Below are 14517 nucleotides of genomic sequence, written 5' to 3' on the forward strand. Positions count from 1 at the left end.
TTTTGTTATAATTTATTATCTTAGTTGGGGGTAGCCAAGAGAGAAGGCAGGGGATTCCTTTGCCACAAGAACATCTGTTTTGTTGGACAGCAAGATTTAAATTATGACCTTAAGACTGAGCAGAAACTTAGAGATCATTCAGTCCAGTTTCCTAATTTTACATGTGAAAATACTAAGTCCTAAAGAAGTGAAGGAACTTGCCTTGGGCCACCAAGCTAAGTAGGGACAGAGATGGGATTAAAAAAACAAAAAAACCCATTGCTGTTGAGTTGGTTCTGACCCATGGCGACTCTGTAGGGTAGAGCAGAACTGCCCCAAAGAGTTTCCAAGGCTGTAAATCTTTACCAAAGCGGACTGTCACGTTTCTCCCGTGGAGTGGCTGGGAGTTCGAAGGCTTAACCACTGCACCACCAGGGCTCTAAGTCCTCGAGAAGTCAAGGAACTTGCCTGAGGCCACCAAGCCTAACAGGCATAGAGTAGGGATAAGAACCTGGTTTTCTTGACTCCTAGGCCAGACTGATTTCTACTATAAAATTTTCTTAAGTTTGGCTTCTTTTTCCCTTCATTGAAACTGCTTTTTCAAAGGCCACTATTAGCCTCAGTCATCAAATATGATGGCCCTTTCTCAGTCCTTATCTAACTTAGGAATGCCATGGAACAGAACCCTCACTGGTCACCCAGAGCTTCCACATGTGGGTGGGTTCCACAGGGTTGTACACGTTCTCCTCCTCCTCCTCTGTCCTCCAGCCTTACTGCTCAGGTGGAGCTACCCATGGCTCCATGAAGGCAGGTTCTGCCGCTCATCTCCACAATGATGGGCTTCTTCTCAGGGCTCTCCTCCTTCTCAGGACCAAGAATCCCCTCCATCTGCATACTCACCTCAAGGGCATCTCCTCCACTCTCTTGGCCCCACCACATAGTGCAATTGAGCCCAGTTCTCCTTCCAGCCCTGACCTCTCTTTGAAAACCAGAACTACTTCCCAAGCAAGCCAATGAACATTTCTAGAAAATTATCCTGCAGGGACCTGAAATTCAGGCCTGCTCTTTAACTTGCCATCTTTCCTTTACTACCTCTCTTCCTAACTTGAGGGCATAACTCTATCACCAGGTTCAAAAATTTCTCTTTACTCCCTTCTCCCCACATTCAACTAAATTTCATGTTTTATGCTTCCAAAATCTCTCCCCCATCCAACTCCTCATTTAGAGTTTCCTTCTCTAGTTTAGACTACAAAACTCTCTCTCTGCTCCTAAGCCTCCTCTCTCGTCTCCCTTCTTCAAGTTCTCCTGACTTGGCATCCTACTATATTCAAATTAAAGTATATATCCCTTAGCAAATGATGCGGAGACCCCACAACCAAGCCCACCTTCCTTTCCAATCACTTCTCATATTCCCATGAACTCCCAATTCCTCAGTCACAGGAGATTACCCACTACCCCCTGACTTTTGTGCTTTGGAGCCCTAGTGGCGTAACAGTTAACGGCTTGGCTGCTAACCAAAAGGTCGGCAGTTCAAATCCGCCAGTCGCTCCTTGGAAACCTATGAGGCAGTTCTACTCTGTCTTATAGAGTCACTGTGAGTTGGAATAGACTCAACGGCAACGGGTTTGTGTGTGTGTGTGTGTGTGTGTGTGTGCGCGCGTGTGTGTGTGTGTGAGCTTTAGCTCATACTGTTTCTCGGTGGAAGGCCTGACCCTTTTTGTCAGGATGATTTTGATTGTAAGGGACAAGATTCCAGATCAAATTAGTTTTATGTGAAAGAAGGAATTTATTGGCTCACATGATTATTAGCTCCACAGAGTTGGTTTCAGAGACTTCAATAATATTGTCAGATGTCTTTCTGGATTTCTCTTCTTCTCATTCCCTTCCTCACTCACCACCCCCCCCCACACCCAATCTTTCAAAGCCTCAGTCTTTCCCATGATACACAAGCTTTCTCCTTGCAGAGGGGAATGGGGATGAGGAAACACGGCCACATATAGCTCCAGGCTTTTATCATTTCAGCCCAGTAAGGAGCAACTTCTTTCTCATGGTGACTATAAAATTTCGGAGAAGGACTCTGATTGGCCCAGCTTGAGTCACATGCCCATCTCTGGACCAATCACTGTGGCCAGGAGAATGGGGTATTGTGAATGGGAAAGCCTGGGTCACAACCCCACTTCTACCTTCCAGGGGCAGAGGGCAGTGACAGGCACTTCCCTGGAAGTGCCTGGAATGAGTGAGGCTGGGTAGATTAAAACAATGAGTGTCCACTGAACCCTCATTGCTCTACCTAGCTCCCTCCCAGCTGAATCCTGAGCACCCCCTCCTCCAAATACAATTCCATCTGTTGCCTCTTTCATGCCCTCAGGGCTCTGACTTGTCTCCTCCAACTGATTCAACTTTTTGAGAGCAGGAATCGGACCCCTCAGCGATTGGTGTAAGGCTACACCCAAAGGTGTGCCTCCAGAAATTTTTTCACAGTCTGCAATTGCTGTGTCCCGTGATTTATTTATAAAGTTACTACCTTATTCTCCTGGGACCTGGCATGTTCACCACTGAAACTTCAAGCATCTAGAACAGCACATACCACATAATAGGTGCTAAGTAAGTTTTAGGTAAGTGAATAAATGGTTTGAATTGGATAAAGGTTGCCAATCTTTAGTGTACCGGTAAATGAGGACCCAACCCAAAAACCCACTGTCGTCGAGTCAATTCCGACTCATAGCGACCCTATAGGACAGAGTAGAACTGCCCCATAGAGTTTCCAAGGAGTTCCTGGTGGATTCAAACTGCCAACCTTTTGGTTAGCAGCCACAGCTCTTAACCACTACACCACCGGCGGGGGGGGGGGGGGGTCCTGAATGAGCACAGCTGACTTTAATTACTCTCACTTCAAAGAGAAAAAGAATGCTAAGGAAGAAGCTCCCTCAACTTCCTGTCCTCACCATTCCACCCCCAAATTTCTCTAAATGCTCCCCATTCTTACTGCCCTCCCATCAGTGGTTAAGAGCTCAGCAGCTAACCAATAGGTTGGCAGTTCAACTCCACCAGCCACTCCTTGGAAATCCTATGGGGCAGCTCTAATATGAGTTGGAATCAACTTGATGGCAAAGGGTTTGGTTTTTGGGTTTATCAGCATCAGAAGAGATGTGCATTCATCTCAATATCAAGCCATCCATCCACACACTGTATCCTCTCAAGGGCTCTGCTCCTTCAACCACTTCTTGTTTCCTGTACCTTCAACTTCTCCCTCCATCTGGGCCCTATCTTTACAGCTTCTCAATGGACCCAAGTCCCTCCATGGTAGCCAAATGAACAGTGCAAATAAAATCCTTCCTGGAGACCCCATACCTCTTCCTCCCTCTCAGTTCCCTTTTGCTTTCACAGCCTGGGTTTCTTTTGGAGGGATCTCTATTCACAGCCTCAACTTCTTCAGTCCCACTTACTTAACTCTCGCTGAAACCTGGCTTTTCTCCCGCCGCTCCTCTGAAATTGCTCGACTAGGTCATCAATAAGTGGCCAGGTCCAACGGACACCTGCCAGTCCTCATCTTATTTAACCCCTGTAATACCTGCCTCAACTCACCACTTGTTCTTCTTTTTGAAATTCTTTTCCTTCCTTGACTTTCATGATTCTGCTCTGCCTTGGTTTTTCTTTTTCATCTCCCAAATCAGTCCTCTTCAGTTTCCCTCACAAACTCCTTTTCCTAAATTATTCCCCTTTCCTGGAGCTGAAGTGTGTGTACATAGTAGAGGATGTATCCTCCACCTTCTCTCCCCTTCTCACTCAGCTTGGTGAGGCTTCTTACCTACAGCCATAGCTCTCACTGCTCACAAGCACCACAGAATTCCAAATTTATTCTTCCCCCACGTGCCTCCCTACCCCCTATCCAACTGCTTTCCAGGGGTCTCCACTTGAATGATCCACAGGAATCTCAAACTCGATGTGACCAAATTAAGTCTTCATCTTCCCAAGTCTTCCCTCCTCCTCCTGCATTCCCCCACCAGTGGTCCAACCAGGGATCCTAGACTTATTCTTGGCTACATACTCTAAAATTTAGCTCCTCCTCCATGCTCTTGTAGTTGATCATCAGATAAGTTTAATCATTCCACTACCTAAGCATCTCTTGCATCTGTCCCTCTTTTCTACCCCTAAGACCATGGCTTTAATTTTGTTCTTAATCATTTCCCACCAGGGTCACAGAGAAGTAATTTTCCATCTGGTCTCCCAACCTCTAGACCCAACTCCCTCCAGTTCTTGTAGGTGATCTTTCTAAAGTGTAAACTGATCCTGCCACCCATCTCCTTAAAACGTTCTGGTGGCATTTCATTATCTTAAGAATAAAACCCAAAGTCCTTAGCACAACAGACAAGGCCTTTGAAGATCTGGCCTCCCTCTTATCTTTCATCCTTCATTTCTTGGCATTCCTCTTACATGACTTGGTCTAGTCAAACCCAGTTACATCCCTAGCATGTTCCATGCAGTGCCTTTGCGCATGCTGGTCCCTCTGCCTGGCATTCCCTTTTTCCACCTGGCTAACTACAACCTGTTCTCAAGACTCATCCCAGATGCCATTTTCTCTTAGTAAACCTCCCTGGGCCTTCTGCCTACAGCAGGTGCCCTCTTCTGTTCTATCACAGCATCCTGTACATACAGGCATTGTGGCACTCTCTGCCCTGAAATATAAGAGATTTTTTCAAGTAGAAAAAGTAGAGTATGAGTTCCTCAGAGGCAGAGACCGAGACCTTCAACTCTCCCTCCACGGTGCCATGTATATGCTTAGCACTCAGTAGGCACTCACTACATGCTTATGGACAATAGACGGATGGATGCGTGGATCACCTACTCTTCTGTCTTTCCCCAGTCTTCTCTAAGCCGCCTACCTCTACCAAAGCCAGAACCTTCGGTGGCAGCTTCTCTCCTGTCACCTGCAAATGGCCCACACTTCTGAGGCAGGAATGGAAAATGTTTTAGGAAATGTCTAGATGGTGGCTGCAGAATACTCTGGTGTCCAAATCAAGGTGATATATGATGATGGGCACCATCTCCACCTCCAGAAGGATCCCAGTGCCTGTCGGGCACTGGCCATTCTCTCAGCCCCGACCTCAACCAAGAATGGTGTCATCACATTTGCTGATGGGCACTGGGCCCAGACTGCCAACTCTCCATTGCCCACACTGGTAGTGGTCTAGTAAGAACTGTTTTTGGTTACAATGCAAAGGGCATAGGTTTTGGAATTAGACAAATCATCGTCTGAATATAGCTCTGTCAATTAATAAGCTGTGTGACCTTGAATAATCCACCTAACTTCTCTGAGCCTAACTTCCTCATCAGTAAGATGGAGTTGATGACTGTACTTCCTCATAGGGTGATATGAAAAAGCAAATGAAGAAGATAATAGATTGAAAATGCTGAGTACAGCCCATGGTTGCCAAAGGCTTTCAGTATTATTATTCTGGTTATGTGGAAATGAGTTTGCATTCCTTATGCACCGCATTTCTTTTTCTCTTTCCTTCAGCTAACATTTATCTAGTACCTTCTTTGTGCCAGGCATTGGCCTGAGTACTGTATTAGGAGTAAAAATAAGTCACCATCCTTGCTTTGGGGAGCTCTGGTGGGGACTAACAAAGGAGACAGACATACAAACGCTGAATTAATTAATTAATTTTAAAGCAGGGGGATGCTGTCCACTCAAGTAACAATTTTCCATAGAAAACCTATCTCTTGCTTAGGACATAGGCAGAGAATTCAGAATAAATCCTTCGCCAAGGAGTCTTATCTTATACCCCTTTCTTCTTTTCTCTATTATCTTTGCTTCTAGAGGTGACTGGGAAATCAAGTGAATAGGGGGATAAATTCAGGGTATTGACTATTACTCTTGCAGGATTTTATTTTACTTTAATTTTCTGGTGCTATGAAAAGCACAATGTTTTTCCTCTTTTCTGTAAAGAAAATTAGAACTAAAGATGGCTCAGCAGATAAAAGCTGTAGGCGGTAAATACTCCCACTATTCCCCACTGCATTTCTAGGTTTCTCTTCGCATTAGAACTGGAAATCTGAACGAGGCCTTAGCAATTCTATGGTGAAAACCTATGTCCCAATTAAGAGGTGAACAAACTGAGGCCCAGAGAGGCTACATTACCTGCCCTCAAACAAAGGAGAAAACGAATCAAAATTAAAACACAGCTCTCCCAATCCTCCCTTTTACTAGTCTGCAAACCTCCCAACTCCCTGGATCCTAGCACCTTAACCAATGCAAGTTCCTTCATGTGCAGCCATCACTGGTGGAAGCCAGGGCCACCTCATCTCCATTTCTGAGCATCCGGGAAGCCACTGACAAACCACTTCTCCTCTAACATGTCCCTGGGTCTCCTACCCAAAACATTCCAAGGAACAATTTCAGATTGTCCTCTTTGGTTTGAGACTATGGCTGCATAAAAAGTCTGGTTTAGATGTGATTTTCTCAAAATGCCTCTCAGAACTATGACTTCCTGGCTGAAAAAGTTTGTGGTTGAAGCTGCTATTCTGGGATTATCTTTGCCTTAAAAAAACTTTCATGGGTTCCCCCACTCCCCAAGGGATGGGACCATAATAGGTGGCATCAGTGACATCAAGTCCCTGAAAACAAATAGAATTCCCAATTGCATAGACCATTTAGAACAAGACAGAACTTGGGTATCCCTGGCCCAACTAGTTCAGCAAACTGAGTCCCTAAGGGAGATGCCCCTAAGAGAGATCCCCCGAGAGAGAGAGGAGCCATTTGTCTTGACTCCTGGTCCAGTGCTCTTTTGTACTCCACGTAATATCACTGAAGCCTCTTGGGCTGAGGCAGCTGCACCATCAAAAATGTCACATCAGTTATGATAACACAAGTTGTTATATAACTGGTGCTGCAGAGCAGGTGAGGGAAAGAAGTGATGAGCATGAACCATAGCGCCCCCCTTTCTGACTCCCGGTGCAGCTGAGTTCTACATACTTGACAAGTGAGCTCCATATGGGAAGCGAACACCTACTAGTCAATCAAAGGAATAAAAACTAGAACTAACATTTGGATAACGCTTTCCTTGTGCCAGATACAGTTACAAGCGAATTTCATATATTAACTCATTTAATGCTCATGACAAGGTAGATATTTTTATTACCAGCCCCATTTTACAGGCAAGGAAACTGAGGCACGAAAAGTAACTTGTTTAAGGCCACACATTTAGTTAGTGATAACCCACTGCCATCAAGTCGATTCCGACTCATAGCAACCCTACCAGACAGAGTAGAAGTGCCCTACAGGGTTTCCAAGGAGCAGCTGATGGATTCGAACTGCTGACCTGTTGGTTAGTGGGCAAGCTCTTAACCACTGCACCACCAGGGCTCTGTTAGTTAGAGGTAGGACCAAGATTTGAACCCAGGCAGCCTGACTACAGAGTCCATGCTCTCTTAATTTTAGAGAAGTATGTTAAACTCTTGTCTAAAACACTACCTATTTTTCTGAAGCAGTTAACAGGCCACTGGTCCTTCCACGCCTTCTCCCTTATCCTAATCACTAATTTGTTGGGTGGTTCCCTTTCTATCAGTATCAAACAAGTATGAGAAGGCGATATAAGACAATGTGATACAAATTTGAACAAATTCTTAGAATGGAGTTCATCTGAGCACTTCCAAGCTTTCCAATGATACGATCGATGAGAAGGTGAGGTGAAGTGCCCTTCTCATAGCACCTGCTGACTGTTTTTAGATCCATGTAGTATGAGTATGTACACATTCATTTTCTTTTTTCAAAATCAGAAGTTGTTCTTTGTGAGAGTCAATTTTGGGAGTAACGCTTTCTAAAATGTTTTTTTCAGTTTGAAATCACCCCCTCCCAGCTTGTCTGTTGTCTTTCAGATGTGCTCGGGGGATAATGGTCTGGCTTCATAAGAAATGAGAGAACAAAAAGACCTTGGGAGACAGGGAACCAAGTCTCTGCATTCAGATGGGCTGAGCACATGTCAGAAGAGTAGGACCCTTGTCTACTCATGAGGCCCCGGTGGTGCAGTGGCTAAGAGTTCAGCTGCTAACCAAAAGGTCAGCAGTTCGAATCCACCAGCCAATCCTTGGAAACCCTATGGGGCAGTTCTATTCTGTCCTATAGGGTTGCTATGAGTCAGAATCAACTTGACGGCCATGAGTTTTTTTTATTATTTTCATATTAAATCTCCAGTGTTAAGAGAGATAGGGTCAAATCAACTATGTGAGATCAAACGGTCAACATTTACCCAAAAGCAAAGATGAGATGGTAAGGGGGTGCAAGGAAACTAGATTAATGGAAATGGAACAACCAGAATGGAAATAATGCAATATTGACACATTGTGAAATATATAACCAATGCCACTGAACAATATACACAGAAATTGTTAAATGGGAACCTAATTTGCTGTGTAAGCTTTCACCAAAAACACAACAAAATATTATTAAAAAAGAGAGAGAGATAGTGTACTGTGACCACCTGAAAAACATGACTGATCTTGTCCTATCTTTAGCAGATGAGGCATGCTAAGAAGCACAATATAATCTGGGGCGATCCAAGTGCTAGAAAAAAACAAGACAGGACTCCAACTCTGGGCATGGTAAATCTAATCCAGACACATTTAGAACAGCCAATTCTTCTGGGTTCCTTCTGAGCCATGCCAGTTCTTCATGGAGCTTCATCCACTTAATCAAACTGGAAACAACACTTTCAACAAGTAGACAGGTTCCATTTCAGAATCCAACAGGTAACTGAGGCTCAAGAATTCCACAGATGATTCCAGAGGAGATCAGGTGGATGGTGCTACTCTCCTGGCAGAAGGTCTGCTGGTATTTACAGCTCAGTGAGCAGTAAGGAGGGAGAGGGCACCATCCATCAGCAAAGGAGAACTCATCTACTACTTGATCTGACATTCTGTTGGAGCTCACACTGTCTCCAGAGGGAGCAAATTGCATCCATTTGCATAAACATGGAGACAGGAGGCAAGGAGGGAGGCAAAGCAGCCAACAAGATGATTGCAGAAATAATAAGTCTACAAATCTAGGAGGTTAGCTCTCAGTGGACTGCTGCCTGGACATGGGACCCTTTGGGCATGTGTGGGAAACGCCCTTTTAGATGACTGCACTTTCCCGGAGTAACAGCTGCCAGTTGCCTTTTGCTTCCCTTTGGTAGTGCCTGCCACTTAGTAAGCACTGAACAGTGCTGAATGAATGCATGCTTTACCTGAACCCAAACCAAACTGCAGATACCCTAATACAAGGTCAGGGTGAGCCGGGAAGAGGAAACCACCAGCTTCGTCAGAGCAAGTTACCTCTTAAGACTACCTTTCCTGACAGGGTGGGGTCTGCCCTGGGAATCATATCCCATTCTAAGGGCTGGGATATTTGTATGAGCAATGACATCTTCATCAGGAAAATCATTACATTTGCCTTAAAATGGGGCTTAGCAGGTAGGTACCTTGGGAACGAATGCACATACAAAGTGTTCCATTTGTTCAAATTCGTATCACATTGTCTTATATCACCTTCGCATACTTGTTTGACACTGATAGAAAGGGAACCATCCAACAAATTAGTGATTTGGATAAGGGAGAAGGCGTGGAAGGACCAGTGGCCTGTTAACTGCTTCAGAGAAATAGGTAGTGTCCATTTATGTAAAGCCTACCAGCTAGCAGGCCATACCTCTCTGCTACCTTCAAACTCACTGTCTTCCTAAAAAAATCTGCTTAATGCTCCAGACACAGCCTGAATGTGACATCACAGAAAGCTCAACACCTTGAATAAAGGCAAACTGCCGTGCCCACAGCAACTCCACAGCTTACATTTTCATCAGGTAGACTGTCGAAGCAGTGTCACTATTTGTTCAGAACAATAACGTGGCATTCTGCTGATTCTATACTTCATAAAATATAATGCTTTAAGAGGTTTCTTTGTAAAGGTTTTGGTAATTAATAAAATTAACATTTCCTTTTAAAGACTTGAGTAGTCTGCATAACTAAAAGAGCCCCACCGATTGACTGCAAAGACCATGAGGCTGCATCCCAGGTGGGGTCACGGCCCCCTATCGATCTAAATTATTTAAAATGCCAAAAAAGAAAACAAACAAACAAAAAAAACCACTATTTATGGTATGTTTAAAATTATATTTGTGCTGTCTCTTTTATCATTATTTCTCAGGACCGAGACATTTTTGGATCATCTGACACAGCTCTACCAATCACATACACAGAGGAAAACAAGTCAAGAAAGCTATGGTCAAATGAAATTTTTAATAAAGTACTGAGAAACAGACTTTAAAAATGACAAACTAATATGCAGCATCTTAAATGGATGCAAGTTTCCCCTTACAACACGCAACAATTAGAAGAATTTTAAAGGTCAGTCTCTCTGCAATGTTCTTAGGCTGATGTGGGTGTTAACGGTTCTAAGCAGCATCTGACAGCCATTCCTTCATCATGTAACTGCAGTTACTATGGGCATATACGGAACCCCATTCCTTCTTCCTACCAGCACACAACATGGATGAGAACACAGGCCAAATGGAACGGCTCCTTGCTGTTTTGGAAATGCTGAATAAAAAGGGCCCAGGGATGTTTGAATATTGATATTCTTCCTCTCAATCCAACATGCTGGGCTATTAAAATCCCAGCCTCCAATAGGAAATCACCTGGTTCTCACAGGGTGTAACCCAAGGAGGACTCTCTAATTGTCCAATTTCATCTGCCCAAGTGAAATAAAACAGCAACCTAATAACCTCACACTTATGGCCTGATAGGCTGGTCACTAATTGTAGAGCACTGGGAAGTCAGGAATTGCTTTCTGTAAGTGCGGCCTAGGTGGGCCCCACCCTCCATACTTTCCTCCTGACTCAGTGACTCTCAGTCAAGCAGTGATCTCGCAAAAACCATCTCTGCAAGGGAGGACTCAAAAAATTTGTCACTAGGATACAGTGACACCAATCCCACATTTTGTGGTTAATAAAACAAGTCCTTCATCCAGCTTGGCTCAAGGCCCTGATCTGACTTACTTCAAGCCAAGCTGGAGGCCTCACGGGAAAAGCTGCCGTTCGTGAATGGTTTGGGAGGACCGGGCCCAGAGTCCTTACTCTGGTCTCCTGCAGCAAAATGTACCTGGTCTAGAAACCTTTTTGATTGACTTTTTGAGCAAACCCATATCCTTAAAGACAGCAAGTGTAATGAATTAAAAAAGTATTCAATGTTTCACTTCCAAAATCTCAAGTTTTTCTCCAAAAAGTTGTCAGCGCATGTTTCTGTGGGAGTGAGGGAAGGCAGAATCGCAGGGCAAGAGAAGAAATGCCTTGATTTCTGACTTAATCATCTCAAACCTCAAAGGCTTCATTTTTCCCTCCTTAGTGTACCCAAATATGTATCAATACGAGACACGTAGGACTTTCCCGGGAAAGTTTACATACAACCTTAATTTAAGATTTCTTGCCCCAGTACATAATTAGGGGTTTTCATTTTAAAATGGCACACCTATCTCCTGGGAGAGCTCAGCTCTCTTTGAATGAAAAGCCGAGGTAGGTAACATTATCCTTCGGGGGACTCAGTATATATTTTTAAACTTCTTATTAAATCAACCTAATTTACGGAGCATGTTCAGGGAAAGCTGGTAACGTGTCGCTTTGGCGGATGCAAAGTTAATCTGCGGACTCTGGCATGCCCCCCGCCCTTCCCCTCCCTGCCGCGGAGCGTTTCCGAATGCTTTCGGCCCCCTCCGAAGCGACTCGGCTCTCTCCGTCAGGGCCCCGACTCGGCTCCGAACACTGCCGAGTCCCTCCGAGCCCCGCGCCGCGCCGAGCCGAGCGCAGTCGAGCCGAGCTCCATCGACTTTTCCGGCCTCGGCTGGGCGCTGTCCACCACTCGCAACGCCTGAAACCTCACCCAGCGCCGGTGGCTCGGCTTCTATCGGGCTCTGTCTGAGGCTGCCACTGCAGATTTACAGACCTCTGAAGTTTTGACGCGTTCCCCTCGGGAGATGGGAATGGCGCTGCTTGCATTTACCGACCTGCAAGGGCTCCAGGCAGATGCAACATGCACCTTGTTGCAAAGAGCAATTCCCCAGGCCCCGCCTCCTCATCCATTTGGGTTGCACAAGCTTTAGAGAAGCCCCAGGCCAAATTGCCCGTGGGGTGCGGCGAGCCGAGGGGGCCTCTGCGAAGAAAGCCCGAGGGAGCTCTCGAGCAAAAATAAGAACATGTCAAGCAGATGGGGGAGATTGTCTCCGAGTCGCTACTACCTACCATCATGGCGCCGCCTAGAACCCGCTTGTCATGCCTGTTACACATGCAAGATTTTTTGCATCTTGGTTCTTCTTAAATCGCAAGCGTGCTTCGTTTCCCACCCACCTTCCCACGAAAGGGGTTTTTATTTTCCATTGTTTTCCTGCGGGATGCAATTACTTCTGCTATTCTGTCAAGTTGAAATATAATCATTTTTGTTTACTGCACAGCAACCCTTAATTAGGAGTCGTGTGTGCACGAAGGTGTCACAGCAAAGAGACGTGGAATCCTCGCTAAACGGTCTTAACGAACTCCTTCGTCCTGAACTGACAGGCCAAGGGAAACTGCCAGGCCAGGAGGCCCCGAGGGCTTGCACCCCTTCCCCACCAGCCACCCCCTCCCCAAGCAGAGCTGCCCAAGAGCTCACCAGGAACTGCCAAGTGGAGTGGGCAAGAAGCCAGCCTGAGAGTGGGAAGGAGGGGCGAGGCTCCTTATTGAGAAAGTGTAGAAGAGAAGCAATATCCCATTTTGTTTTAATTTTCAACCATCACTCAAATCCACCTCCAGTTAATTAGGAGGGGAAACTGATATCTAAGGCAAAAGGGGGCGGCGGCAAGTGGGGCCTGAAATCCGCATTGTGGGTAGGTTACACGGAACACGGCCTATGCAGAGTGTAAATAAACACAATGATAAAGGCCACAGAGTGATCGAAAACTGCCGGCGTCAGGAGAGCAAACGCTGGGAGGGTGGGGGCGGAGAGGGACCGGGGGCAGCAAGGAGGCGGGCATTAAGCCTCACACCAGCGTCCCCTTTCCACCTCTGCCTTGGATACAGCTGTGCCAGTCACATCCGCTTGGAAACTCACTCCCTTCCCCCAACGCACGACCCCTCCCCTAATTCTCGTCCTCTGCCCCCTTCCCCACCCTCAACCTTGGCGGTGGAGAGGAAGAGGCAGAAAGTACAGCCTCCAATTCAGCACCAAATCCAAGAACAGCAGACACTTGATCCTGCACCCCAGTCTAGGGCTGGGTCCCCTCCATGTTTTAGCCAAGTTCAAAATCAGTGCCCCAGGAGAAGAGCAGGGGAAAGTGGGATTGTGGACGAGAGGGGGATGGGGGGAGGAGGAAGGGGAATAGAGACAGAATGAAACAGAGATAGAGACTGAAATGGAGCAGAGAGACACACGAAACACCCCACGAGCAGGAGTAATATCATAATCATGCCAATAGTGTGATGTTCTGATCAATATGGCGGACACTGTCATTCATATAACTACAGGCGCTTCCCCCCCTCAAAAAAACAAAAATAAACAAAAAACCCACCCACCCTGGAGTTGGAGTGGAGGACCCCAGAACCAACGTAGGGTGTTGGGGAGGGGAGCCAAATCGAGGTGTGTGTGTGTGTATACATGAATTAAAAACCAGGCCTGGAGAGCAATGTGGAATGAGCAAGGTAATGAAAATGATTTTAAAAATTATTCTTAATAAAAGTACAAATCCCAATGCCACAGTGACTTACTTCATTTGCTTCACAATCGTGCTTTTTCCTGATTCTCCAGCCCCTGTTGGGACACAGACAGGAGGGGGGAAAACTGGTGAGTGTCAGCTTAAGGAAACAGGGGGAGTAGAGATAAGGCATGCTGGGGGTCGGCGACCCTGGGCACATGGTGGTGCCCATTTGGGGACCAGGTCTCCCCGGGAGCGGGTGGGGTGGGGGAGGTGGCTGAGGAAAGTGCGGAGTGGCCGGGGTCGGGGAATGGGGGTGGCAGACGTAGCCCTTACCCAGCAGGAGTAATTTCACGTCTTTGGCGGCGCTGATGCCATCCTCTTTGAGGTTTTTCTCAATCGCCTTGCTCCGCTCGAGGGCGGCTCTCTCTTCTGCACTCAGAGTACATCCCATGGTGGCCCCTTCCCTGCCACAGCCCGCACGACTCGGCTGGCACGGCTCCCCGACTCGACGAGCCCCCCACCCCCCCGGAGAGCAGAGCCTGGCTCAAAGGGGGAAAAAAATCCTCCCCTTGGCTGAAAACAAAAATGTCGGGAGACCAGAACTCCCCCAAAAGACCGCCGCTAACAAATTTCAGCAACGGAGACTCGAGGCAGCTGGCAGGGGTCTGGAGGTGTTGAGACGCGGGTGGTCGGGGTCTGGGGTTCCGGAGCCGAGGGAGGAGGCGGCCGCGGGCCAGGGAGGCGCGGGCTGCAGGCACTGAGGCTTGTGCACCACCCAAAATAAATAGAATAATAGTCGAGGCTGGAGCCGCAGCCGGAGCCGGCGGAGGGTGTGGTGGGGGGCAGGG

The 14517-nt window shown here is 46.6% G+C and overlaps 1 protein-coding gene across 1 annotated transcript in view; it reads right to left on the reverse strand.

The window, feature by feature from the left end:
* LOC100658419 (guanine nucleotide-binding protein G(o) subunit alpha) overlaps nt 1-14123 on the reverse strand; it is a 168219-nt gene extending 154096 nt beyond the window's left edge. Inside the window, exons 1-2 of the mRNA XM_064274013.1 lie at nt 14003-14123; nt 13740-13782 (exon numbers count right to left, since the gene is read on the reverse strand). Of these exons, the coding sequence (XP_064130083.1) occupies nt 13740-13782; nt 14003-14120 (161 nt within the window). The 5' untranslated portion in view covers nt 14121-14123. The remainder of the gene's footprint in view (nt 1-13739; nt 13783-14002) is intronic.
* Nucleotides 14124-14517: the final 394 nt, after the last annotated feature.

This window comes from Loxodonta africana, chromosome 21 (genome assembly GCF_030014295.1).
Source record: "Loxodonta africana isolate mLoxAfr1 chromosome 21, mLoxAfr1.hap2, whole genome shotgun sequence".
Lineage (NCBI taxonomy): Eukaryota > Metazoa > Chordata > Mammalia > Proboscidea > Elephantidae > Loxodonta > Loxodonta africana.